General features: G+C 42.5%; 1 protein-coding gene across 1 annotated transcript; it reads left to right on the top strand.

Moving 5' to 3' along the window:
• The first annotated feature begins 433 nt into the window (after positions 1-433).
• On the top strand, positions 434-26,369 carry LOC117473209 (solute carrier family 12 member 2-like). Its single transcript, XM_034118727.1, has 26 exons — positions 434-1,310; positions 3,240-3,365; positions 3,539-3,614; positions 6,014-6,109; positions 7,388-7,527; positions 7,618-7,728; positions 8,518-8,626; positions 8,762-8,889; positions 9,847-9,931; positions 10,760-10,908; positions 12,971-13,078; positions 13,561-13,684; positions 13,776-13,877; positions 14,649-14,804; positions 15,123-15,222; positions 17,056-17,167; positions 17,275-17,415; positions 20,910-21,016; positions 21,545-21,624; positions 21,906-22,043; positions 22,266-22,379; positions 24,600-24,711; positions 24,805-24,891; positions 25,171-25,306; positions 25,418-25,485; positions 26,177-26,369. Exons 1-26 carry the CDS (start codon positions 876-878, stop codon positions 26,310-26,312), a joined length of 3,276 nt encoding a protein of 1,091 aa, XP_033974618.1. The 5' UTR covers positions 434-875; the 3' UTR covers positions 26,313-26,369.

The following is a 26,369-nucleotide window of genomic DNA, read 5'->3' as shown; positions in this document are numbered from 1 at the left end:
ACACACACACACCCACACCCACACACACACACACACACACACACACAACACACACACATATTCAAGATATTCATTTGACGTTTTTATATTTTTTATGTTTTTTTAACTTTTTGTTTTAATTTCTTTGGTTTGGTTTCCACGTCAGTTATGCCGTCAGTCAGGGCACTTGCAGTTAATATAACCTGACCCACGCTCCAGTGTGATCTGAACTACATGAGGCAAGGTCTCATGTCCCCCTCTCATCATGTCCTTTCTGTCTCTTCCTCTCTTTTCCTCCCGACATGGATGCGCCACGGCGCGTGCCAAAGTTTGGTGCGTAACGGACACCGATCCATCATTCCTTCCCCTTCCTCCTCAACCCCCTCCTCCTCCTCTCCGCCGGGTTCCCGTCATGCTGAGATGTCTCGAGAGTCCAGAGAGAGGAGGAGAGAGGGAACAAGACGGATGACAATAAACCGTTTGAGTCGCCATCTGAAGGGACGACACGCACGTCAACACGTGGATGGATGGACAGATGGACTGATGGAGAGGGAGAGACACAGATTGATAGGTGGAGAGAGACACTGAGTCAAAGAGAGAGAGTTGGTGTCCTTTACGCACGTCACGTCCTGGCCGCTCCATTACCCAGAGTTCGCAGAGGAGGTGATGACAGTCTGTGTTTAACTTTAGTTTGTAAATGTTTCTTTTGGACACTTTAATGACTTCTTCTTCTGCCAGCCTGCGGTTGTGTGTGTCTGCTGGGACTGTTCGGTACTACATGCTGCGGAGCTGCTGCCCCGACCTCCCCTCGGCTTTAGAGCAGGTGTTTTTGACACGTTAACCGTTCGTTAGAAGTGACTCTTTGGACAGGTTTCGAGCGTCTAATCCGGGAGGACATGTCGGGACAGAAGCCGGCCTTGAAGAGCGGCGGCTCCCCTCAGAGCCGCTTCCAGGTGGACACGGTGACAGAAGCAGCAGCCGCCCCGGCCTCCACAGATGCATCCAAGCCGCCCGAGGAGTCCAAAGGCCGGTTCAGGGTGGTGGGCTTCCTGGATGCAGGCGCCCTGGGCAGCGCCATGGACATCGGGCTCCCGCCGGATGTCTTCCACGAGCCGGACACGGCGCGGAGCGACTCGGTCAGCCTCCATTCAACGGGCACGGGACATACGCACATCTCCGACTCCCACTCCAACACCTACTACATGAGGACCTTTGGACACAACACCATAGACGCCGTGCCCAACATCGACTTCTACCGGCAGACCGCTGCGCCTTTCGGGGAGAAGTGGGGCAGACCGTCGCTGTCGGAGCTGCACGATGAACTCGATAAAGTACAAATAAAATGTGTTTTCATTCCCCTAATAGCATTAAACATCATAGCCTACATTGCGGAAATTATCACGCACGTTTGTGGTGGAAGACTTTTTTACCTAAAGTTAAAGTACAAATACCCAGAGATGGGAACTAACTAAGTGCATTTACTCAAGTACCTCACTTAAGTATAATTTGAGATACTTACTTTACTTAAGTATTTATATTTCTTGTATACTTTGAACTTCTACTCCATTACAATTCAGAGGTAAATCATGTACTTCTACGCCTCTACATGTATTTCATACCTTTAGTTACTTTACAAATTTGGATGAATGATGTGAAATATAATCAACTCTTAAATCAGACTTGAGTTCCACCTGGAGTAAATTCACAAGCTACCCTGCATTATACAAAGTCATTCAATCTAGCTGCACCTTTACCAGCTTTGAGAACACTTTAATGATCAATCATTATTTAAAAAATCACATGTATTATTCTGTTGAATGCAGGACTTTTACTTGTAACAGAGTATTCCTACATTCCGGTACTTCTACTTTTACTTAAGTACACGATCATCTGAGTACTTCTCCCACCTCTGCCAATACCGCACTTTTAAACAGAGGATGGCGAAGTTCTCGAATACTCTAAAGTAACTGTGAAGTAAAAGCAGCACTACAACAGCGTAGAATAACAAGTTACATTAAATTCCAAATTGTATTTGAGTAAAAGTACACAAGTAGTCTTAAAATGTACTCAAAGTGTAAAGGTACTCATTCTGCACATCATCACATTCCTAATATATATAGTATGTTTGAAGTATTTATACTTGTGAATTTCTGCAAGGAATCAATAGAGTTTAATCTTAACCTAAAAACATGAAAATATCTGTATTATTCATTGATATGAGAATCTTCAGAGTAGCAGTTGTAAAATAAATGATAGTTAATAGTAAGAAAGTTCTACTAAACTTTCATTCATTTGAAGACCAAATCAAATGCAGCTCCTCCATTTTTTCTTAAGTTAATGTTTAGTTATGGGCGGTAATTAGAGGTATGCAAGCTGAAAACAGAAAACATTCCCTACACTCCATCTCAGAGACTCCGAGTGGGCTTAGTGACATCACTGGAGGCATGACCCCAACAAACAAACACACACACACACACACACACACACACACACACACACACACACACACACACACACACACACACACACACACACACACACACACACACACACACACACACACACAATGCTGCATCTCATGACCCTGTAGGCATCCCACTCCTCTAGGTAGCTGCAACATAGCCGTACATTGTACGCTGATAGTATTCTAACAGCAGGATGTTAGATGAAAATCCTCTAAGACATTTATTTTTAAAGGGATACCAATATGTTAATTATTTTAGGCTGCTCATATTTGTATGTTGTGCCTCTACTGTGACATGTCTCCATGCTTTAATGTTCAGAAAGCTCTTTATTTTTCTCATACTGCCTGTGCTGCAGCACCTCTTTTCACCCAAACCAGAGCCCAGTCTGTTCTGATTGGTTAGCCAACCGCCTCTTTTGGGATTTGTCAACCGCTTAGAGATGTCCCACCCCTATCACGTACAATGTGTTGGATCGCCAGCCAATAGAAGTGCAAGTATTACCTAGTGAGGTCACTATGTCACAAAAGTAAACAAAGGAATCCAATCGAGGTGTTTCAGGCAGGGAGGGGGAGTGTGTGGGAGAGAAACTCCCTCTGGAGGGAACACAGGGATTTTAGCCTTTGCAGACCTTTTACATACTCAAAAACCTATAGAACTCAAGTTAAAAGCCCAAAAAGCACAATAGGGCCTCTTCAGATGTAGGTATATGTTTCTTTTTCATTGATCCACTAATTGATTACTCTCCTGTTTTTTTTTTCTGTCACCCATTTCCCCTTGGCTGTGATTGGTTGTCAGGATCCGTTTGAAGACGGACTGGCCAATGGCGAGGAGCCTTCAGCAGCTGAGGAGGCAGCGGCGGCGTTGGCGGCAAAGAATGCTAAAGGAGGAACTATCAAGTTTGGTTGGGTCAAAGGAGTCCTGGTTAGTGTTATGTACAGGAACATTTAAAGGAGTAGTCCTCTGTTTCTCACTGTGATATTTCATCTTATCTGATCAAATCAATGTTTTCAACAGCAATTGTTATAGCGTAGACTCATCTCCCATCTGGGGTTATAGGCTGGCCCACAGAAGACTAACATGTTTGTGCATTACAGGTCCGCTGCATGCTGAATATCTGGGGTGTGATGCTTTTCATCCGAATGACCTGGATCGTTGGCCACGCTGGAATCGGTGGGTACATTGAGTTTAAATGTTTGAGAAGAATCCAAGTATGAGGTCATTCTCCTTCAAGTGCCAACAGATCAGAAAGTCTCATTAGATGTACTATTTGGCAGCCACAATACTTACAGGTTAATGTTCTATTCTTATCAACTATTCCCATTAATAGACCCAAACCAACACTGAATGTATCTAATAAAAAGTATTGTGGGTCATGTGCCTCTGTGCCGTGTCCCATGTACATTGTCCTGCTGCCACAAATACTCATAACCAAACGTGGATTCATCCGCTAATGAATAATGTCCCTAACAATTTCACAATTTTCCCACTGTTAGTGTAATGTTGGATAAAATAAACATTTCTAATCCCTTTTTAAAAATGCGACTTCTTCAGTTGGGACCATTGGGCATGGAGCTGAGAGCCACAGACAGGAAGTCAGAAAGAATTGAGAGACGCACTACAGTATTGGTTTTTGACTTTTCATGGAATATGTTAAAGGAGAGGTGTCATGGCCATTTCCACTGATCATAATTCCATTGTTGAGGTATACTAAAATAGATTTATGCTGTGCAATTTTCCAAACTCACATTGGTTTCTCATACAGCATCTCTGTAAAGTATGTGTGTTCAGCAGTATTCACTCTCTCCACTAAACGGCTCGTTGGAGCTCTTGCCCCCCCCTCCCTGTGAGCCTAGTGTGCTCCGATTGGTCAGCTCGGCCACTCTGTTCTGATTAGTCAACCACCAGAGAGGCTCCGCCCATGTCTAACAGTGCTTTTTTCGGCTCGCTCTCAGCGGAACAACAGTCTTATAATGGCTTCGGTACAGCCGTATATTTTATACGCTAACTAACCGAACTGTACCTACAACTGTTGTTATAGAAGAGTAAGTTATTTTTACCTGTAATAAACTACTACTGTTTGATGAGAAATCAAATCATGGTTTGCTATATATGAATGATAAGTTATAGGAGCAAATAATTCAGGGAAGAAAGGATAGGCCTACTAAGTATTTCCATCAAACTTTATTTTTAGAAATGTACAAAATGAACATGCGTAAATATACATATATACGCGGTATATCATCCATTCCTCCCCTTATAGGCGTTTTCGGCATCTTGCCTATCGCAGCTTTGTAAGCGGCTGCCGGGGCTTTTTAGGACGAGGCATCAGAGTGGGTCATCCCGTGTGTGTGTTGTCCGCCAGATACGCCAGGAGTTTCCTGATCTGGCTGGACGAAATCAAATGCAAATCACAAAATATTAGAGAAACTTAGTTGTTTTAGATTCGTTAGTAGTAGTTGTGGTAGGAGTGTGTATCTATCTAATCTATCTATCTAATCAACACAGTTAGCTTGCCAGCTAATATGCTAACCTACGTTTGCTAGTTGTTCAGTGTAATATGCCAATCTACTATACAGCTAGTCTAGGCTAGCAAGAACATGTTTACAATTGCAATCTTATACGGGTAGTCTGCTACGTTCGGTCATTCATTGTAGCTGGCATGAAAACAATGTTTTCCCTAGCATGTCTAGCTCTAGGTAGCCTTGTTGTTTAGCTATGTAGCATACACGCTATGAACGGTAGCTTGGTAGCATACACGGCAGGAACGCCAACTATAATGTACTGACCGTACGGTAAATCACCCGGAGTATACTGTCTATGAGTATTTCGTGTGTGAATGCAGACATTCTCCTGCTATGAGATACATGTATGTAAGGCCATCTGCTGATATTGGAGTTGATATATGGGAAACGCTAGCAACTTAGTTAGCCCAGTTAGCACTGTGTCAATGGCTTAGCAGTCCGAAACACGTTTACACATTTAAACAGTCGTGGTAGATACCTTGTTTGATAAATACACAAATAACAATGCAAACTTACAGGTTGTGTACCCGAATCTTCCCCTGCTCCAAACGGTACAAACAAACTAGGAATAGCATCGTCCTTCAGTTTCAAATGCTGTGCATATCCGGCCTCAAACTGGGCAATGTTTTGGAAGCTTTCATCTGTGAAATGCCGCGCACACAGTAACGTTCTTCGAACCTCTGAAGGAACAGTGTTAAACAGATATTCAAAAGTTCATGCATAAAAACCTTCATAACACACAAGGGGACGGGTAATAACTGGAAAAGCATGACACCTCTCCTTTAACTGATAACAATTAACTGATATTGTGAACTAAACATTGATGTTCAGGAATATATAATGAGAGCCATTGAATTACATTGATAAAAGTTCTGTGAAAGCTTGAAATGAGCTGATTTATCAATTTGAGCTAACGGGTATGGTAAGTTCATCATTAGAGAATGTTGGGCCTGTTTGCCTGCTTGAATAAGCTAATCAGTTCTGGAAATTATATGATTCATCCGAACTGTGTTTCTTAGTTTGTTTATGTTTTTTTATGTTTAATAGGTCTCACCATTGCGATCATTCTGATGGCGAGTGTCGTCACCACCATCACCGGTCTGTCCACCTCTGCTATAGCAACCAACGGCTTCGTACGAGGAGGTGATGACAGCAACTGTACACATGCTTTTATTTTGAAAATGTAATCTGATTATTGTGGAGTTTACCACCCAGTTATCCTGAAATACAGATTATTTTTAAGGCAACATATTATGAGAGCCAAAAACCCTAACATTTAGCAGCCAACTTTCAGACATATGAAACCTTTTTTTTCTTTCATAAAAACCACTGGATAAAGAACATATTTGAAGTAATACTGATAGCTATAGTTGATTGATGGCTCAGTCAAGAGTAGGGTTGGGAACCGAAACTCGGTTCCAGATGAGAACCGATAAGAAAATGCCGGGTACCGGGTACCGGGTACCCATACAAAATACACAATTTCGGTTCTGCTTAACGGTTCCTAGATGCGGTAGACTAACCCTTTAGTATTGCAAAGAAAGCCTACAAATGCTCAAAAGTGTGGCTCCACTACACACAAAAAGAGAAAGGCAAGGCACAATGCAATGCCGGTGGCAAGCTAATAGCTTGTTCGTCAGGTTGCACTTCAAATGTAAGCAAACATTTAAGACAGCACGGCATTGAGATAAAAGAATGTACAGTCTTTAATGGCTTGCGGTCTCCGAGCCCGAGTATGGCATCAATAGCCAGCACTAGCACCCCGGACCCGCCGCTTGCATGTCCAGAAGTGCCAGGTCCAGCTAGCCGCGACACACCGTTCTCTTTGGCATTAAAAGGAAAGCTGACCAGAGAAAAAACGGAGGAGTTTCACAGAGCGGTAACAGCATTTGTTGTCAAAGGGCTACATCCCTTCTCGGTTGTCGAAGCGCCGTCATTTAGGTATGCAAGGTTAAAAAAAAATGTGACGATAGTAGGGTACTTGAACAGTAAAAGCCAGGTACTGTTATAAAACGTATGTCAGTAGGTTTCCTGCTACTACCTCAGTTGAAATAAAGCACAGCTATTGTGTATTTTCTTTATTTATAAAAGTGTCAGTTAAAAGCTTGAAAAAATAAAGATATTTCTAAACATTAGACCTCTTTCTTTTACAATTTTGGAATCTAAACGGGGAATCGATAAGAACCGGAATCGAGAAGCAGAATCGGAATCGGAATCGATACATTTCATACGATACCCATCCCTAGTCAAGAAGTTATAAGAGAACTGAAGTGGTGATTTTACTCGCATAATTCAACCTAAAGACCTCTGGGTTGGCAACCACCATCAGCGCTAGAGTGTCCCTGAGAATAAAAGGTAATTTTCAAATTTACGGTACCCCATAATGAAACAATGACTAATACCTGAGTCACTGCTGTGCAGGCGGAGCGTACTACCTGATCTCCAGGAGTCTGGGACCGGAGTTTGGAGGATCCATCGGTCTCATCTTTGCTTTTGCCAACGCAGTGGCTGTGGCCATGTACGTCGTAGGCTTTGCAGAGACAGTCGTTGAGATGCTTAACGTAAGAAATAACTTGGTATAACCATTCGAATTGTGTCAGATTGTTTTGCATAGATCCTCATATTGATCTTGTTCCTGCTGTTGGTTGCAGGATGTCGATGCTTTGATGACCGATGAGCTAAATGACATTCGTATCGTCGGGACTCTGACTGTCATCCTGCTGCTGGGAATCTCTGTAGCAGGGATGGAGTGGGAAGCCAAGGTAGGACAGAACACTGAACATCCTCAGAGGACATCTCATAGACTGACACATGACGCTGATAGTAAATTATAGCTCCCTGCTGTTAATATTAAAGCCTCAAACATGTGCCTTTGGTCTGACTGACATAGCTCAACATTGGTTGTATGGCAAAAATGAAACCATTTGCAAGTATTCATGGTCTCCAGAGGATGAATCCTACATTGTTGATTCCCTGACTTCATCTACCACCACCATGATGATCACATAATAGTTTGTATTCAAATTAAAACAACTAGTGGTTGGATTACATTAACGAGTGGTTTAGATATTCATGGTCCCACCAGGATGAATTGAAATACCTTTATTTATTTATCATCTTCAGGTCATGACAAAAAACCTGCAGATCTAATGCCCTTCCCCATTACCCTCATCTGTACTTTTGGTTTAGCAGTGAGTTTTAGAACGATGGCATGCTATTAGGCTAGAACATTTTACAGTACTTGCTAAACATTAGCATGTTAGCGTAGCCACATTATCTGGTATAATCCAATCATCCATCTTGTTGTAAGAATTTGCATTGTGCAATTTACTACTGCCACGTGTCATGTACAGCTATAGTTACAAAAAAAGGGGCAATTAGTTACAATCTTGATCAGTGATCAGTGGTTGTCTCAAGTTATAAACTAGCATCCTAGATTCAAACACAAACAGCAGATCTTGTGATCAGTAAGGAGATCATTTGTTAAAATAAAAACATCACATTGATTATACCATCCTCCCGATCTGTGTCTTTCTCTCTCTGTCTATCAGGCTCAGATCGTCCTCCTGGTGATCCTTCTGGCAGCCATCGCAAACTACTTCATAGGAAGCTTCATGTCAATGGAAAGCAAAGACCCCAAAGGATTCTTTGGCTACAATTGTAAGTCTGCACTTTTTTTGATGTATACAAACATTTGGTCTATTCAAGTGTCCCTGACCTAACCTATGCCGTTTGAGAATGTATTACTGAAAAATACTTACTATTCTCCTCTGTGTTGGTTCTCTTCTCTTTTAGCTGCTATCCTTTTAGAGAACTTTGGTCCAGACTTTAGAGATGAGGAGACATTCTTCTCAGTGTTCGCCATTTTCTTCCCTGCGGCCACCGGGATCCTGGCTGGAGCCAACATCTCCGGAGACCTCGCAGTGAGTTTTACATTTTGCATAATATAATATAGGCATATAGTCCTGTTCAGAAAGTAAATATGTGTCTTGTGGTGTGTCCTAAGATTTTGTCTTAAGCCCCACTCTTGCATTTCTTTACTAGCTGCCACTTAGTTGTAATAGTCAACAGCTTGGCATCCATTGATACGCAGATGACACTCAAATCTATATCTCTGCTTCATCTGATGATCCAAGCCCTGTGGACACTCTTGTATATAGCGTTTCAGAAATCAGTCATTGTATGGCTCAATAATGTATATGTTTTTGGCCATATTGCATTTCAAGAATAAGGTCACACCTAGAAAAAGCTCACCATATTTCTCTCACGGGTTATTTAGACTTTTCTTGACTGTCTAAACACTACAGCCAGGTACTTAAATTGCCCTTTTCAACGTTTTGAAAAACACTTTAAGGCCTAGTTTCAGGCTGTACAGTTTAGGTTACTAACTCATCACTATGTTGCTCTGCCTCTTTTACATGAAGGAACATTGCTCCAGGACTTAAGTCTATGCTTATGTTGGATATGTTTCATAAAATAACCTGAAATAGTCTACATGTGGAGTTGAGCATGTGAACACAGCTTGATATTTATAAAAGAAAACTTTAATTTTCCTATCATGTATTCATCGATAAACTCACAAAATGGTAATCTCACATAGAGTAATAATTGTCATGTATTATTTATTTATTGTTCTGACTTCTTAACTCTCTTCGATGTGACTACTTTTTTTTGTTTTGTCTTTTTCAGAACACATACTTGTTGTATGAAATGTGTTATATGGTTGATGTTACAAATACATTTAAATTATTACTTTCACCAGGGGAAGTCAGAGAAAATATTATTTTAGCTATGTATCACATACTCATTAGCTTGAGGCTCAAACCACATTTTAAATTGACAAAAAATAAACTTGAATGTGGTCATGTCTCTTTCCTCAGGACCCCCAGTCGGCGATCCCTAAAGGTACTCTGCTGGCCATTCTCATCACAGGAATCACATACATTGCCGTTGCCATCTCTGCAGGTATTTAACACTCATTGGTAGCTCCTATTCCAAAACTCATTAAGACTTGCTTACTTCAGAACTGCTGTTCATTTGTTGCACAAATTGTGTCACGTAAAACTGTGATGATATGCATTTTATAAATATCTTTACAGCTATTATACATTATATGACAATGCTGTTTAAGTCACATATCTGGCAAATATTAAGGAGATGTATACAATGACTATTTTGCACCCTTTTTGGTCCGATTAAAAAAATTAATATTGAAACATATATTACTCTCGCTGTACACATTGATAAATAATTGTTATCGACACCTCTTGTGTTGTTACTTTAAAAATCAAACTTAAGATATGAAATTAACCACACATAAATGAAAAAGGAAGGAAAAGTACAATAAAATTGGAGTGTGATACATCAATGAGTGGTCAGTGTTCTTTGGGGATAATACTCAATAGTGCAGCAAAGCCAAAAAAACACCAGACTCTGGGACAGTTTCATCCCACAGGCCGTAAGACTGTTAAGCACCTGAACTTTTGAAAGAACATACATAACATTCATCCGTTTGTAACTTATATATATCAATATTCCAATTACTTGTATATAGACTATTCTGCACAATTTTATTATATTCTATTTTATTTTATTTATTTGCACTATTATCTGTTTTATTGTGTTGCACTGTTGGAGGAGCCTGTGACCTAAGATTTCCATTGTCATAACTACACTGTAGCTACTGTGCACATGACAATAAAAGCCTTAACCTAATAAACCAAAAGCACGATTTACTAAATCTCCCTGTTTGTGGCTTATGTTAGAGTGTGTGTCGGTTTTCTCATCCTCCAGGCTCCTGCATTGTCAGGGATGCCACTGGCGATCAAAACGACACGGTGACCGACACGGTGAACTGCACCGACGCCGCCTGCACGCTGGGCTACGACTTCTCCATCTGCAAGGAGGGAGGCTGTCAGTTCGGCCTGATGAACGACTTCCAGGTAACGGACGCTAACCCCAACCCCAACCCTAAAGATCTGATGACCAATAAGATACAATACTGTTTTATTATTCAAAATACTGAACAGGCCAGCTCAGGAATTTGTGTCACATAAAGGCCAACACACATGAGCAGATGTGACGTGTATCCAAACACCCACAGCCATTGTTTTCCTATGGAAGCCTACACATTGACGGAGATGCCGTGTCAGGATAAGACCGTCAACACACATTGACAGTCCATCGAAGTAGAAATCTGATCCCATTCATCTTTTAGATCTTGTGTTTGTTGCTGTTTATGCAGCCTTCCAGACCATGATGAGACTTTTCATTTACCTTAATAATGAGACCTTGACTGTCTTTCCATAATAAAGACACACTTTACACACTTGGTTTTAGTGCTACAATTGCCAACACTGCAATATTTAGCCTCAAGATACACAACTTTTATTACCTCAAGTACAACTATTGTATGTATTTGAGATTCATACAAAAAGGTATTTAGGACTATCAAAGGATACATTAGTTTCAGCCCAATACTGATTTGCTACGTCTGGTGCCTGGCATAGACTTCAATGATAATACTGGAAAGCAGATGTATCATTTATAACTCTTTAGCGGCATTAACAGACTCTGTCAAATTAAAAAGTGTAAATTGTGTCAGACTGCAGCTCGTGATTCTGCGCGCCGTCGTAGATGCGTGTGTGTGTGTGTGTGTGTGTGTGTGTGTGTGTGTGTGTGTGTGTGTGTGTGTGTGTGTGTGTGTGTGTGTGTGTGTGTGTGTGTGTGTGTGTGTGTAAAAGACAGAGCTGTTCTCCACAGTGCAGCAGTGATAATAGTGGCTGTTGTTTTGAGTCACAAGGTTCTTTCTGGTTGGAGCTAGAGCTGAATGAGAGCATTGACAACATCCACCTACACTCTCACACACACTCTCACACACACACACACACACACACACACACACACACACACACACACACACACACACACACACACACACACACACACACACACACACACACACACACACACACACACACAGCTCTCTGACACTGATATCCCTGACATTGTTTTGATGTTGTCTATTGCTACGGACGGAAACACTGTCTCTGGTTTAACTATAATGATATTATTACGTTTTGCTGTGTCTCACTAAAATCTGTCCAACTGAAAAACAGTTAAATCTAACATCTGTGTGTGGTTCTCGTCCTCTCACATGCTAACAGACGTCACATAATGTTTGTAGGTGTTGATGTTTCACAATGGAGCTGCCTTCTGTCCTTCTGTTCAGTCTGTAATTTAATTACATAATATTATGTCATGAAAGGAGTTTCTTTTAGTTTTTTAGGAACAATGTCTTAGGGTCCCCACTTGTTCGCATTTATAAACTGTTCACTTAAACCGCTGTTAAATTATGGAGTCAAGCCTGATTTAGATCACACAACTTAGACGAGATTCAATTCCAGATCAGACTATATTAGATTAGTAGGGGTGACATCAAACAATAATCTACATAGTCAAAATTGAGTTGTCAAACCTATTTGGGCTCGGCAAGAATCCAGGTATATGTGGAACTAGGGTTACAAAACATAACCCAAGTTTCTACTCACTGCAATTAGATTCTACGCAAATAAATGTTGTCTCTATGTACCGCAAAAAGCTATTTCTGAGCAAACGGAAAAGTTGTTTCTTTGCACCTCAAACTGTTCTTTTGCACACCAAAATCAGCTGGTTCTATGGAGGGAGCCTTAAGATGTCATTGCTAACCACTGCTCTACAGTATGTGGTTTGTTTTGCATATCATAGAGAAATAAATAAGACACAAACAGTATCCCATAACTTCTTACTTGGCAGTATGTTAGCATAACACTATGCTACATGAGTCATGTTCACGTGTGTGTGTGTGTGTGTGTGTGTGTGTGTGTGTGTGTGTGTGTGTGTGTGTGTGTGTGTGTGTGTGTGTGTGTGTGTGTGTGTGTGTGTGTGTGTGTGTGTGTGTGTGTGTGTGTGTGTGTGTGTGTGTGTGTGTGTGTGTGTGTGTGTGTGTGTGTGTGTGTGTTACAGGTCATGAGTCTGGTGTCAGGCTTCGGTCCTCTGATCTCTGCAGGGATTTTTTCAGCTACTCTGTCCTCGGCTCTGGCCTCGCTGGTCAGCGCGCCCAAAGTCTTCCAGGTCAGAAACTCCTTCATAATCTGATTTATTACAAGACAAATGAACAAAAAACATCTTCTTACACAGACATAAATAGAGGAATTAACGACAATAACTGTTTAAAATTGAACATGTGTATCATCAGCAACCAAAATATAGTGACTTAAGGAGTTACATTTGTAAGGTTGTTATTGGTATTTGTTGTGAATGGCTGAACGAAAAAAAGCCAACGACAAAAGAAAATGGCCTGGGAAAAAAACCCCTGAACTATTAGCTTTTGTTATTATCTTTTAACAGCATTTACCTTCTCTCATCATTGGATACATTTAGCTTTTTTTGGGTCAAACACAGATTTCGAGAGATAGAGGCCTAAAATATCATCCCTAGTCCAATCCATCCAAGCATGAGCCCGATCTAAGAGTTTCATATGTCATATCCCTCTCTCTCTTAAAAACTGTGTTAACAAATGTAATAAATAATTAACTCAATGTTTTGTTATCTAGGCGCTATGTAAGGACAACATTTATCCAGGACTGGGTATGTTTGCAAAGGGTTATGGGAAGAACAACGAGCCTCTCCGTGGTTACGTCCTGACCTTCTTCATCGGCCTGGCCTTCATCCTCATTGGTGAGCTGCTGTCTGTTGCTGTTGCAGCTAAAGATTAAAACTAGAATGAACAGTTCATATTCATTCAAAGCTTTCTGTTGTTGCCTGTTAGCGGAGTTGAACATCATCGCTCCCATCATCTCGAACTTCTTCCTGGCGTCGTATGCTCTCATTAACTTCTCTGTCTTCCACGCCTCCCTGGCCAACTCTCCAGGTAAACCCAAAGTTGAATTGATTCAGTCTCGATAGATGATGCGATCTAAGATGATGATGATATAAGATGCATGCCATGACATAAGAGTTGACTTGAAAAGGTCTCTAACTTTTTGAATACATTCGAGATCAAAGAGTCTTCTTACACCTTTGTTACACTTTTTTTTTGGCTTATTTGAATGCACTCTTATACTTAAGCTGCTTTCACATGATGCGCGACTTGCTCTTTGCTCACCGTTGGGTTGGGAGTAGAGCCTTGCGTTGAAAGTTAAGTTGAGGACAAGTTCAAGTACTCTGAAGAAAATAAAATACTCAGTTAAGCCTCAATTTTCGATTGAAGTAGGTATTTCTTATCTTACTCTGTCCCCTAAGGTGACAATGGTTTAGAGCTCTCATTGTCGTTATTACTGAAAGTTAACTTAATGCCTGTTTTCCCATGCCTTCAGAGGATAACAAAACTTTTTTTGGTCTTGAACTTTTGGACAACATTCCCAACAATATGTGTAGTTTTATGTTGTATTGTAAAACTATATTGGTAACAAGTATATTTCTAGGGCTGCACTTGACCAGAAACATTGTTAGGATAAGGGTTCAAACATGGATTGTTTGCAAAACATGTCTGGTTTTAGGCTATATCAAGTAAATATATGGTGAAGAAGTGTGCTCTAAAACTTTCTTTGTTTCAGTTCAGATTTTTCCTTGTATGATGATCTGTTTATATTTGCCTATTCTAGCATGGCTCTTTTGGTTTAATTCCCGTCTGTTAACACAGGGTGGCGCCCAAGTTTCAAGTACTACAACATGTGGGTGTCTCTGGCCGGGGCGGTGCTGTGCGTGGTGGTCATGTTTGTCATCAACTGGTGGGCGGCTCTGGTCACTCTGCTCATCGTCCTCGCTCTATACATCTATGTCAGCTACCACAAACCTGGTGAGGACATGATGATCTCACATTTTCTTTGCTTATTACTAAGATTAAATCTGATCAATACCAACCACTTTGATTCTGCTTCCATCAATGTGTTGCGCAATCATGCTAGTAACTGCCAACCTACTGTGATCTGTCCAACTCTACTTCCTTTTTGAGTCCACTTCACAGACACTTAACATCATGTGTGTGTGTGTGTGTGTGTGTGTGTGTGTGTGTGTGTGTGTGTGTGTGTGTGTGTGTGTGTGTGTGTGTGTGTGTGTGTGTGTGTGTGTGTGTGTGTGTGTGTGTGTGTGTGTGTTGTGTGTGTGTGTCCTGTAGATGTGAACTGGGGTTCGTCCACCCAGGCTCTGATCTACAACCAAGCTCTGACTCACTGTATGAACCTCACTGGAGTCGAAGACCACATTAAAAACTTCAGGTCAGCTCAATGTTCCAGATTTGGGTTTTGTTTCTGGTTTCAGAATCAGTTACAGCTTTATACCAACTCAGAAAACCTTTTCTAATATATGTTTAAAATCAAGTAGTGTGCAATTCAAGGGGCAATGTCATTGAAAATATTTGTTTTCTTGTAAACCTGCACTCCACCCTCTTAAAAAACAGTGAGAGTGCTTTGGAAGAGAGGTTGTTGAATTGAATATGTGTGTCTGGTCTGCCTGACTCATCCATCGTTTATCTGATGGAGGTTTGTGCCAGTTCAATCCATGATGATGTCTGTTGTGCTGAAGTAGCATACAGATGTTGCGGCAGTAGCTCAGGAGATAGACCTGGCCCTGCAGTTAACATGTCATTGTGTCCTTTGTCAAAATACTTTACCCCAAATTGCTCCCAATGGCACGGAATATGTGTTAATGTCAACGGGTGAATGCTGACTTGCAACATCACGGCTCAGAGACAAAAGCTTCAGTTTGAAGAAACAGTCTTTACTTTGCAAAAAGTCCGTACACTGCGGATCATTCGGACAGGGAGCCACAACAGATGAGGAGTAGATGAAAGCAGGGCCAGGAAACGTAGCAAGATCAGGTACACAAAAGACACTAAACACTAGGGGGAACACTACTGGACTGGAATGGGGACACAGACTAATGGCGCGTTTCCACTACACGGCCTCGCTCGGCCCCGCTCGGTATGGCTGGGCCTCGTTAGGACTGGCTCACTTTATGGCGCATTTCCATTACAGTTTAGGAACTGGGGTAGTATCTATAGTAACGCAGTGTAGGCGGAGCCGTGACGTCATCTTCAATGAGAACCCCAGAAAAACAACACAGCCGTTAGCTGTTAGCACTCAGAGCTCACAGCTCCTCATATATGTTCAGAAACTAGACAAAAGTTAAACAAGTACAAACCACAGACTGCCTGTGTCATGGCGAATACAGTCGCTGCTTTATTTATGTCTGTATAGGCCGTTGTTGTGAGTGTGGACGGTCGGAGCATATACTGCGTTAGCTTAGCCAATCTCCATTTAGAAAACAAGCATTTTAAAAGGTTTTTCCCCTGCCGTCTGTCTGCAGACTTGACAAAGCATTAATTCATGGTTTTTACTAACCGGTATCAGTATGTTGTTACTTCGGCATCATTTTGAAACGTGTATTACAATTAAATCACGGTCAAATATGTCCATCTTGTTGTAGTTGTAGCCCCCTTGCCAGCGATGCTCTCTCTAGTTTAGCATACTCAGCCCGACTCAGCCTCGTTGTCTCTGGCCCTAGACCCGCGATTTTATGAGGCCAGAAAAACTGTGAATTAGGACCCGCCGGCCGGTACTAGGCCAAGTGGAAACGCAACCAAAGACGGGCCGCTGACGTCACAGCCCTCTTAAACCGTGCTCCGCGCTGTAGTGGAAACGCGCCATAAATATATAGGGAAAGGGATGATGGGGAACAGTTGAGCCTTATTTTGGATCAAGCTCAATCAAACTAAAACGAGAGGAGAGGTGAGTAACAAAATAAGACAGGAATTACAAAATGATAACATAAAGTAAACTTGCCGAGAAGGAACCTCACAGGAAAAGCGTTACACAAATGCAGTCCACTGACAATTGTAATTGTTTAGTTTCCAAAAGTGAATGAATAAACCTAAAAACTTAAACGTTTTTTTTGCTAGATTGTGGAAGCAGTCTCTTTTTTTTTTTTTTTACAGAATTTGATTTAAAAAGACCAACCTGTGATTTCCATCAAAACTGAAAGTGCTTTTAAAAAAAAATGTTATGCGATGTTTAAGTTCATCTTTAAATGTTTGAATTCCCCGTTCCCAGGCCGCAGTGTCTGGTGATGACTGGGTATCCAAACTCCCGTCCTGCTCTCATTCAGCTGGTGAATTCTTTCACAAAGAACGTGGGCCTCATGGTCTGCGCTCACGTCAGGACAGTATGTACACATTCAGTTCAGTCTGTTACCTTCACTACATTCTTAACATCACTGAAACACTTTCTGCATGATTCTCCTCTGTCTTTTTCCTGTCATTACCCGTTCAGGTGACCCGTCGGCCAAACTTGAAGGAGTTATCTCAGGAACATGTCCGATGTCAGCGCTGGCTCAATAAAAAACGTATCAAGGCTTTTTACACTCATGTGTTTGCTGACAACCTGAGACACGGGGCGCAATTCCTTATGCAGGTAATGAAACCTGGATCAAAATGTTATTCTTAGGTTAAGCGAGTATCTCAATCATTATTAAAAAGGTCTTAATATGTAAGTGGTAGCCTTAGGTCGCATTCACACCTTAATAGTCTGTTTCTCTAGTACGACAGTTTGTTACATTGTTTCATTTTTCAGAAGGTTCGGTTTGCGTTCACACGGGCAAAACTCAAACAGACTATAAACTTTAAACACAAGTCATGTGCACGGAAATGCTGTTCAACAATTGGTCAGACATTAAGGAGGTAAAAACGCAAATCCCGGCAGGTTATTTTCATAATAATAATAATAATAATAATAATAATAATAATACATTTAATTTCCAAGCGCTTTTTCAGGTGCTCAAAGACGCTTTACAGTGGTGATAAAACGAGATATAATAGAATTTAAAAAATATATTAAAACAGCAACACAACATCATTCACAAATTAAAAGCCAGTCTGAAGAGGTGTGTTTTGGTCAGTGTTTTGAAGGTGGGGGGGTCGGTGCAGTCTGATGTGTTGTGGAAGGGAGTTCCAGAGGGTGGGTGCAGCAATGGAGAAGGCTCTGTCCCCCCAGGTTCGGTGCTTGGTTCGTGTGGGGATAGAAAGGAGGTCAGGTTTCTATAAATGCTGTCGATTTTGGATTGAAAGAATGAGAGGAAAGAATTGCACTGTGCGGTTGTGAAGGATGGGGTGGCGTTGTCACAGGGTTTAAGGAGTGTGCTGATGGTGGAGAACAGAGCCTTGGGGTTGCTGGAGCCAGAGTGTATCAGTTGTGAGTAGTAGTTGGACCGGGCTGCTTTGAGTGCGTTATTGTACTGTTGTAGGTAGTCGGTGTAGGCATGGAGATGAACTGTTAGAGTGGTTTTCTTGTGAAGACGTTCCAGTTGGCGTTTTTGTGATTTCATTTGGCGGAGTTTGGGGGTGTACCAGGGAGCTGATATTATATAATCAGACAATGTGCGTTAAAAAACATTTTAACACATAATGAGAGACGTTCTGCAGTCAGGAGGAGGTTATATCTCACACAGGCTTCACCCTCTACTGGACTCTATGGGTACTACCTCTCAACCATACCATGCAAGTATTCACCTATGAGACTTCTATAAACGTAGCCGGCCCCCGGGGCGGGCCTACCTGAATGCGCGCGCAATCACACCGTATAAAAGGCGGCCTCGCCTCCTGACCGTCATCCTTTTCTCTTCAGCGAGCAGGATAACAACTGAGAACTTAAACGAGAGAAAAGAAAGAAAGTAATATCGAAGATGGACTCACCACTCCTTGAACCCCGGCCCTGTCCTTCGTGCCCTGGTTTAATCGCAGGTGCTGATCCCCACCACCTCTGCTTTGAGTGTCTGTGGCCTGACCACGCGGAGGACGGCCTGACCCAGTCTCCGGCCTGCAATGCCTGCCGCATGCTCCCACGGCTCAGCCGCCGGCATCGTCTGGAGCATTTTCAGGCATACTATGTCTCGCCGGAGGAGGCGGAGGACCAAGATCTCGAGGTGGTGGAAATGGAGGAACAGGATGTCGCGGGAGAGGTGCCATTCGTGTTCGCCATTCCGGCGGGTCGGGCGGCCCCGTTCGTCGAGGAGGAAGACGACGAGGACGCCTCGTTGTCTGGTGCTTCCGGTTCCGACGTCCAGGAGGGTCCGCCACACAGGTCTGCACGTCAGGACTTCCCTGCGGTGATGACCATGGCGGCAGAGCGTGTAGGCCTACCGCTCCCCCCTCCTGGAGAGAGTGAGACGAGAGCATCTGTCAGTCATCCTAGTGGCCCCAGATCGCCGCGGAGCGTCGTGGTTCACAGAGTTGACACAGATGATGGTGGGCCAGCCCTGGGCGATTCCTCAGTTCTGGGGGGCGATGTCTCAGGAAGCAAGTGCAATCGGGGCGTTACCCACTCTGGGCCAACCTCTCCAGGCTTGGCTCCTGAGAGGGACAGGCTGAGACGAGGGGGATTGTCTGACAAGGTTATCCAGACTATCCAGGCAGCAAGAGCGGGATCCACCACAGCTTGCTACAGGCCAAAGTGGTTGGGATTCCAGCGATGGTGTGAGGAACGGAGTCTAGAGCCCCTATCTTGTTCGTTGGGCTCTATTCTGTCCTACTTACAGTTATTGGTGGAAAGGGGGCTGGCTCATTCCACAGTTAAAGTGTATGCAGCAGCCATTTCATCCTGTCATGAGGGATTTGGCGGCAGGTCAGCCTTCAGTCAGCCGCTTATGACGCGGTTTTTGCAGGGGGTCAGTAGGCAGCGCCCAGTGATGCACGCCTCCTCCCCGCAGTGGGACCTGCCCTTGGTGCTCAAGGCTCTGGTCACAGAACCATTTGAGCCTTTGGAGTACTGAGTACTGACTCCCCCCTCCCCTGGACATAATGCACTTATGTTTTTCCCATGCTCCTTGGGGACCCAGGGAACATGGTGCGCAGTAAGCCCCAGGCGGGGCTGGAAGACTCTCCTCGCCTGCCTATGGGCCTATGGGCAGGCGAGGAGAGTGAGAGCCTTCCTCACTATTTTTTTTTCATGCACACTCTTGTGTGTGCTCTACCAGCCAAGTGATCTGCGGCCCCGTCTTCTCCACGGTCACAACTGGAGGAGAGGGAGTGGCGGCGCAGTGGCTGTTAACCAAAAGCCGGTCAGGGGCAGTGTGGGGGGGCCGATGTTGTTGGATGACAGCGCGTTTATATACCGCTCGCTGAAGAGGGTGTACGATGACGGTCAGGAGGCGAGGCCGCCTTTTATACGGTGTGATTGCGTGCGCATTCAGGTAGGCCCGCCCCGGGGGCCTGCTATATTTATAGAAGTCTCAGTAGGTGAATGCTTGCATGGTATGGTTGAGAGGTAGTACCCATAGAGTCCAGTAGAGGGCTCCGCCTGTGCTTATATAACTAGGGTTACAATACGTAACCCCTCGTTTCACTGACGACAGGTGGCTCTGACTTTTATGTATAGTTTTTAGTGTGATAGTTGTTTTTACTTTACACGACACTGTTCAACACTTAATTCTGCTTCACTCTTTCGCTAAAGATTTTGAAGACATCCGCGTTCTCGTGACTCGTAAATATTACGCTTCCTGTGTTCTGGTACGGACTGCATCACACCGCTCCAGAGTTCACTAGCAAGTGGTCCGAGACCACCTGTTTTAGGTTGTTTAGTTCACTTCAGTGGTCTGAGACCACCTCTTTTAAGTGGACCAGAGTCCGGTTGTTTAGTTCACTTCAGAGGTCTCGGACTGCATTCACACCAACCAAATGAACCGCACCTAGCGGCTAAACACACCAGGGTTCGATTCAACCGGACTAAACAAGGCTGGTGTGAATGCGACCTAATTTCATTATTCGTATTTTCCTGTTTTTCTTCTTTTGTTACAGCTGTCTTGAGGATTCAAGCCTTACAAAGATATGAATGATCCAGAAACCCATTGACTTGTATACCTATCCTCATTAAAGTAACACATAACTTGTTCTCTGATGTTCTCTGATGTTCAGGCAGTTGGTTTGGGTCGTCTGAAGCCCAACACTTTGGTAATGGGTTTCAAAAACAACTGGAGTGATGGAGACATGAGAGAAGTGGAGATTTACATCAACACCATACAGTAAGGACTGAAGTGTCTTCTAAAAAGAGCTACTAACATTTATCGGAGGTACTTTATTTGCCCAAAACACAGTTAAAGTTTGGGATTGTGACATTTTTGGGGTTGGTGTCTGGAGACTTTTTAATACTGCCAGAGGATGTTCAGCCTGAGAAGCGCCACTGGGGGCAAGATAACCACATGTATACTGTATCTGTGTAAACATATATGTTATTTCTCCTCACCACCATCACACTGGTTCATTTGTGTCCTCTGTCGTGGATATTTAGTTTTTTGCGCTGCTGGGAGGCGAAGGGAAGCGCTAATTAGCAAATTAGTGTGTCATTTGTGATCCGATAAACAGCAAATTCCTCAAATGTAGTGATAGCATACTAGCAAATAGGCTTCAAGTTCACAGGTCACCAAAACAAGGAAATGTTTGATGAGTTGACTGAATTACAAAATATTTTTTTATCTTCGTAAAATGCATTGATTTATGAAACAGTTTCCCTTGAAAGACAGTAAAGTTGTATTATGTGTTCTATGATGCAGCGATGCCTTTGACCTGCAGTTCGGAGTGGCAATCCTTCGGCTACAGGACGGACTGGATATCTCTCACATCCCGGGACAAGGTACATCCTATCTTTTTCATTTGGGGTCATTTTAGTGGTATCACTGTTCATGTTTTATTGTTTGATGGTTCTGTGATCTAACTCTCTGATTGTCTTTTTTATAACTTTATTGTAAGTCAGTGTTAGTTTCATGTATCTTGTCTTGCTCTGTGAAGCACTTTGGGCTGCATCTTGCATGAAAGGTGCTATATAAATACAGTTTATTATTATTATTATCCATCTGTATATATGTCTTAACTATCTATACTGCATGTCCTCTATCTCCCTGTTTGTCCCTGTAGATGAGCTGGTGTCGTCCCATGAGAAGCCACCTGTTGAAAGTAAGGAGATGGTGGTTACCGTCAGTCTCTCTAAAGACCCAGAATCTGACTGTCCTTCAAAAATCACCAGCAACCAGAGCAGCCCACTCATCACGATAGGTACCCCTGAACACTTATTTACTGTCTGGCTTTCACATCCTGTTTTTATTGATAATGGAACAGTTTTATTCCGTCTATCTTTAGCTTCCATGTACCAGATTGGTCCATCACATTCTCTTTGAACAATCTCAGTTGGACAGACTTTCATCTAATCACTTCTGTCAAAGTATTTCTTTAACCTCACCTGTGTTGATTAATTTCCTGTGTTGTCACCTGCTACAGATTCCAAGTCTCCTCTGAGCCTGACCGACCAGCGTCTGCTGGAGAACAGCCAGCAGTTTAAGAAGAAGCAGGGCAAAGGAACCATAGATGTCTGGTGGTTGTTTGATGATGGAGGTCAGTTTTTAATGTCTAATACAAGGAAGAAGGCTTACTATACATTAGGGGTGTTGAAAATAATCGTTTCTACGATGCATTGCGATGCGGACGTGGACGATTCGGTTTCGATGCAGTGACGGAAGATAACCGATTATAGCGTAGTAACGTTGCTTCCTGATTTTCCGGCCGCGGCTTTACTATAATGTTTTTTTTTCTGTCACTTTAATATCAAATCGGTCGGTGACGCAGAGATCAGGGAACAGACGTGACAGCGGCACAGCGGCACCAAACACGGAGCAGTCTGCTTTATCCACCAACACAAGAACACCAGTCCAGAACCAACAGCAGAAGGACCCGCTCTGAATCACTCCGTGTCACAGGGACACGGACAGAGACACAGGGATTTATGTTTTTCAAAAATAATCGCGTTACAATCATGTCAGGTTTTTGGTGGATTTAATTAAGTCTTGGATTGCAGAGTATGAATGTCCTCTAGCAATTTTCAGATGATATTATTATATACGTGTGTAAAGTTTGTGAAGGCAGGAGGAAAAAAGCTTCCGCGATCACCGTCTCCTCTCCGTTCCTCCAAACCCCGCCCCCTCCCTGAAAATAATGAGTGACAGGCTGATAGTGACCCGATAGAAACTTTATTATTCACTTAATCACTGATTGAGATATAATGAAGCTAACTTAATCTCATACATTCATGGGATTTATGTAACAGTAAGACAGAGAATGTAAGTGTGCACCCACATGCAGTATTTTTGTTTGTATATGCTATTGTAAATACTCCTGTTGCCTGCTGTGTTCAGACTCAAGTCCTGTGTGTGATGCCACATTCAGGACCTTCAGTGTCCTTTTTTTAACAGAAGACCGTTGCTAGAAGCTGCAGCTAGACTGCAGAAGCATTAGTTTTTTGTTTTTGAGGATGGAACAACTTCCCACACAGATATAGGGAGGCTAGACCTATACAATTAATTTATTTTGGTTTATAAATTAATGTCAAGACATTTATGTTATTGATTTCTGAAGCACTTTCTAAATAATAAAAAGAGAGTTCATATGTATTTACTGCATGTATGCATTGATAAAAAATAAGCCATGTGCAGTAATATAGAAAATTGAGGATGCAACGCATTGGTATGAATCGTGATGCATCGTGATGCATCGGGATATCGAATTGAATCGAATCGTTGACAGGATAATCGTAATCGAATCGAATCGTGAGACCATTGAAGATGCACAGCCCTACTATACATATACACGAACAGATTCCTCTAAACCAGGGGTGTCCAAACTTATTTCACAGAGGGCCACATACAGAACAATATTCGAAGTGCTGGGCCACTCACTAGAGGTGAGGTATATTGCCTCATAGGTTTCTTAAGTTATAAATCAGCAAAATCAATCAAATGTAGGGAAATTATTCTTGATAATTGCATATGCTTTAAGAAAAATAAACAGCCTACATCACAGCTCTCCAGAGGGTTTCATTTATTTTGTTAGCAGCTCATCCCTTAAAACAGAAGCCTCAGATTGAATAATAAGGAGAAATATGAAGGGGTGCATTTCAAGGTTGTTATGTAAATAAGTTGTTGGAACATAATTTTCCACTTTAATTGACTGAAAGTGGGCTTATTAACACATGAACACTACTGAGTAATATATGTTTACAGATGTATTTAAGAAGTACAATACAAGACAAGCTCAAGTTTCATTTGTGGGCCGTATAAGATTATACTTTTAGAATTTGCTGAGGGCCAATTCAAAATGGCTCGCGGGCCGCATTTGGTCCCCGGGCCGTAGTTTGGACACCCCTGCTCTAAACCAACTTTAAGCATATCTGATAGCATGTCAAGCTTTAAAGGTCCCATGACATGGCCATTTCTACTGATCATAATTCCATTGTTGAGGTCTACTAGAATAGATTTACATTGTTCAATGTTCCAAACTCACATTGGTTTCTCATACAGCATCTCTGTATAGTATGTGTATTCACTCTCTGTCCTAAACGACTTGTTGGAGCTCCTGCCCCCCCCTCCCTGTGAGCCCACTGTGCTCTGATTGGTCAGCTCGCCCACTCTGTTCTGATGAAACCACCACCGTTACAGCGGAATGTGTTACAATGGCTCTTTTTGTGTCACTAAGAGTCCAGTAGAGGGCGGAGCCTGTGTGAAATATAAGAGAAGGATTCCAACTACCCATTAACTTGTATTGAATGTGTTTGTGTTTCAGGTCTGACTCTGCTGATTCCCTTCCTGCTGACCAATAGGAACAAGTGGGGTGACTGCAGGATCCGCGTCTTCATCGGCGGGAAAATCAACCGCATCGACCACGACCGCAGAGCGTGAGTCATAGCAGCTTTGTTTTTTTTACACTTCATACTGTACACTCACTACATTCTGTATGAAGAAGATTGTGTGTGTGTGTGTCCCGTCAGCATGGCCACGCTGCTCAGCAGGTTCAGGATCGACTTCTCTGACATCCATGTCCTCGGAGACATCAACACCAAGCCCAAAAAACACAGGTATGAACACTGTTCGGAGTTTGATGCATTATAATGTAAAGGGTGTAAGACTATATTTTTAGCACAAGGTCATCAAATGAAGATATTTAAAGGGCCGCAGGTAACTAGAGATGCTGGTTTACCACTTTTTACACTAAAAATTATTCTGTTCTAGTTCTGTGCTGGTGATAGTTTGGTTCGGATGTACAGTAGATTGCAAGTTGAACCAACTGTAGGAGCAATGTTTTTTTGAAGAATCTGGTAGCTTCATGGTAATAAAGTGACGTGTCTGTTGTGCAGTAAGCTGAGCTTTAAGGAGCTGATTGAGCCGTACAGGCTGAAGGAAGACGACATGGAGCAGGAAGCTGCAGAGAGGCTGAAGGCCCATGAGCCCTGGAGGATCACTGACAACGAACTGGAGCTCTACAGGGCAAAGGTCCCCCCCCCCACACTGCACACACATCCACTCCAACCAATCAAAATCCTGCTGAAGTTCACTGTGAGTGACAGCTGTTTTAACGTCAACGTGATGATTTGTGACTTTCAGAGCAACCGGCAGATCCGACTGAACGAGCTGCTGAAGGAACACTCCAGCATGGCAAAGCTCATCGTCATGTAAGAGCTTCTTCATTATCAATGTTACACTTTAACTTCATGTTTGGTTTTACTCACTTACTATATAACTTGAGTTAAAGACGAATGTGGATCATATTGGTCACATGACACCAGTGGAGGAGGAAGTATTCAGAGCCTTTAGTGTTGTGAAAGTGATAAAACCCCAATGTAAAAATACTCTGCCTAAGTCCTCCACTGAAAAAAGTAAACAAAACATATGTTAGTTTAATCAGGGTTATGTAGTAACAGAATACAAATTATAATGTTCCCTGTAACTTTATTATAATTGAAACACTATACTTATTATATCATTAGACTATTATTACTCATGCATTAATTTTAAAGCAGGATTTGTCAGTTGTAGTTGATGACGTTGAGCTTATAACTAATGATTATTTTCGCTGTGATTTTCTCTGCTGTTTTATCTCTCCATTAATGGATATTGCGTTTAGCAAAAAATAGTCAAATAAGTAAGAAATGCTGCTGAAATTACCCACTTGGATAAACTGTTGGTGTAGTTTAATATGTAGGCAAACCAAAAAAAAAATCAAATTTGTTCTTAAGTGAACGTTCTTCCCACCACTGAAGGACACATAACTGGTTTGAAATAGCATTTGTACATTCAGGTTGCTAAAAACCAAGATAAATAATAATACTTGTTTTCTGTATTTACATTTTTTTACATTCTCAGGAGCATGCCTCTGGCCAGGAAGGGCACGGTGTCGAGCGCCCTCTACATGTGCTGGCTGGAAACTCTGTCTAAAGAACTACCGCCTCTGCTGCTAGTCCGAGGAAACCACCAGAGTGTCCTCACATTCTACTCGTAGCGCACACACACACACACACACACACACACACACACACACACACACACACACACACAC

This window comes from Trematomus bernacchii, unplaced genomic scaffold, assembly GCF_902827165.1.
Source record: "Trematomus bernacchii unplaced genomic scaffold, fTreBer1.1, whole genome shotgun sequence".
NCBI lineage: Eukaryota > Metazoa > Chordata > Actinopteri > Perciformes > Nototheniidae > Trematomus > Trematomus bernacchii.
The sequence above is the reverse complement of the archived record's forward strand: the minus strand, read 5'-3'. Positions and strand labels throughout refer to the sequence as shown.

What these genes read in the sequence shown, in the direction of transcription:
- LOC117473209 (XM_034118727.1), top strand. Translation starts at nt 876, where the DNA reads ATGTCGGGACAGAAGCCGGCCTTGAAGAGCGGCGGCTCCCCTCAGAGC. An exon ending in GGATGGAGTGGGAAGCCAAG is followed by an intron (nt 7,729 to 8,517) that starts GTAGGACAGAAC and finishes TCTGTCTATCAG; the next exon opens with GCTCAGATCGTCCTCCTGGT. An exon ending in GGGCGCAATTCCTTATGCAG is followed by an intron (nt 17,416 to 20,909) that starts GTAATGAAACCT and finishes TCTGATGTTCAG; the next exon opens with GCAGTTGGTTTGGGTCGTCT.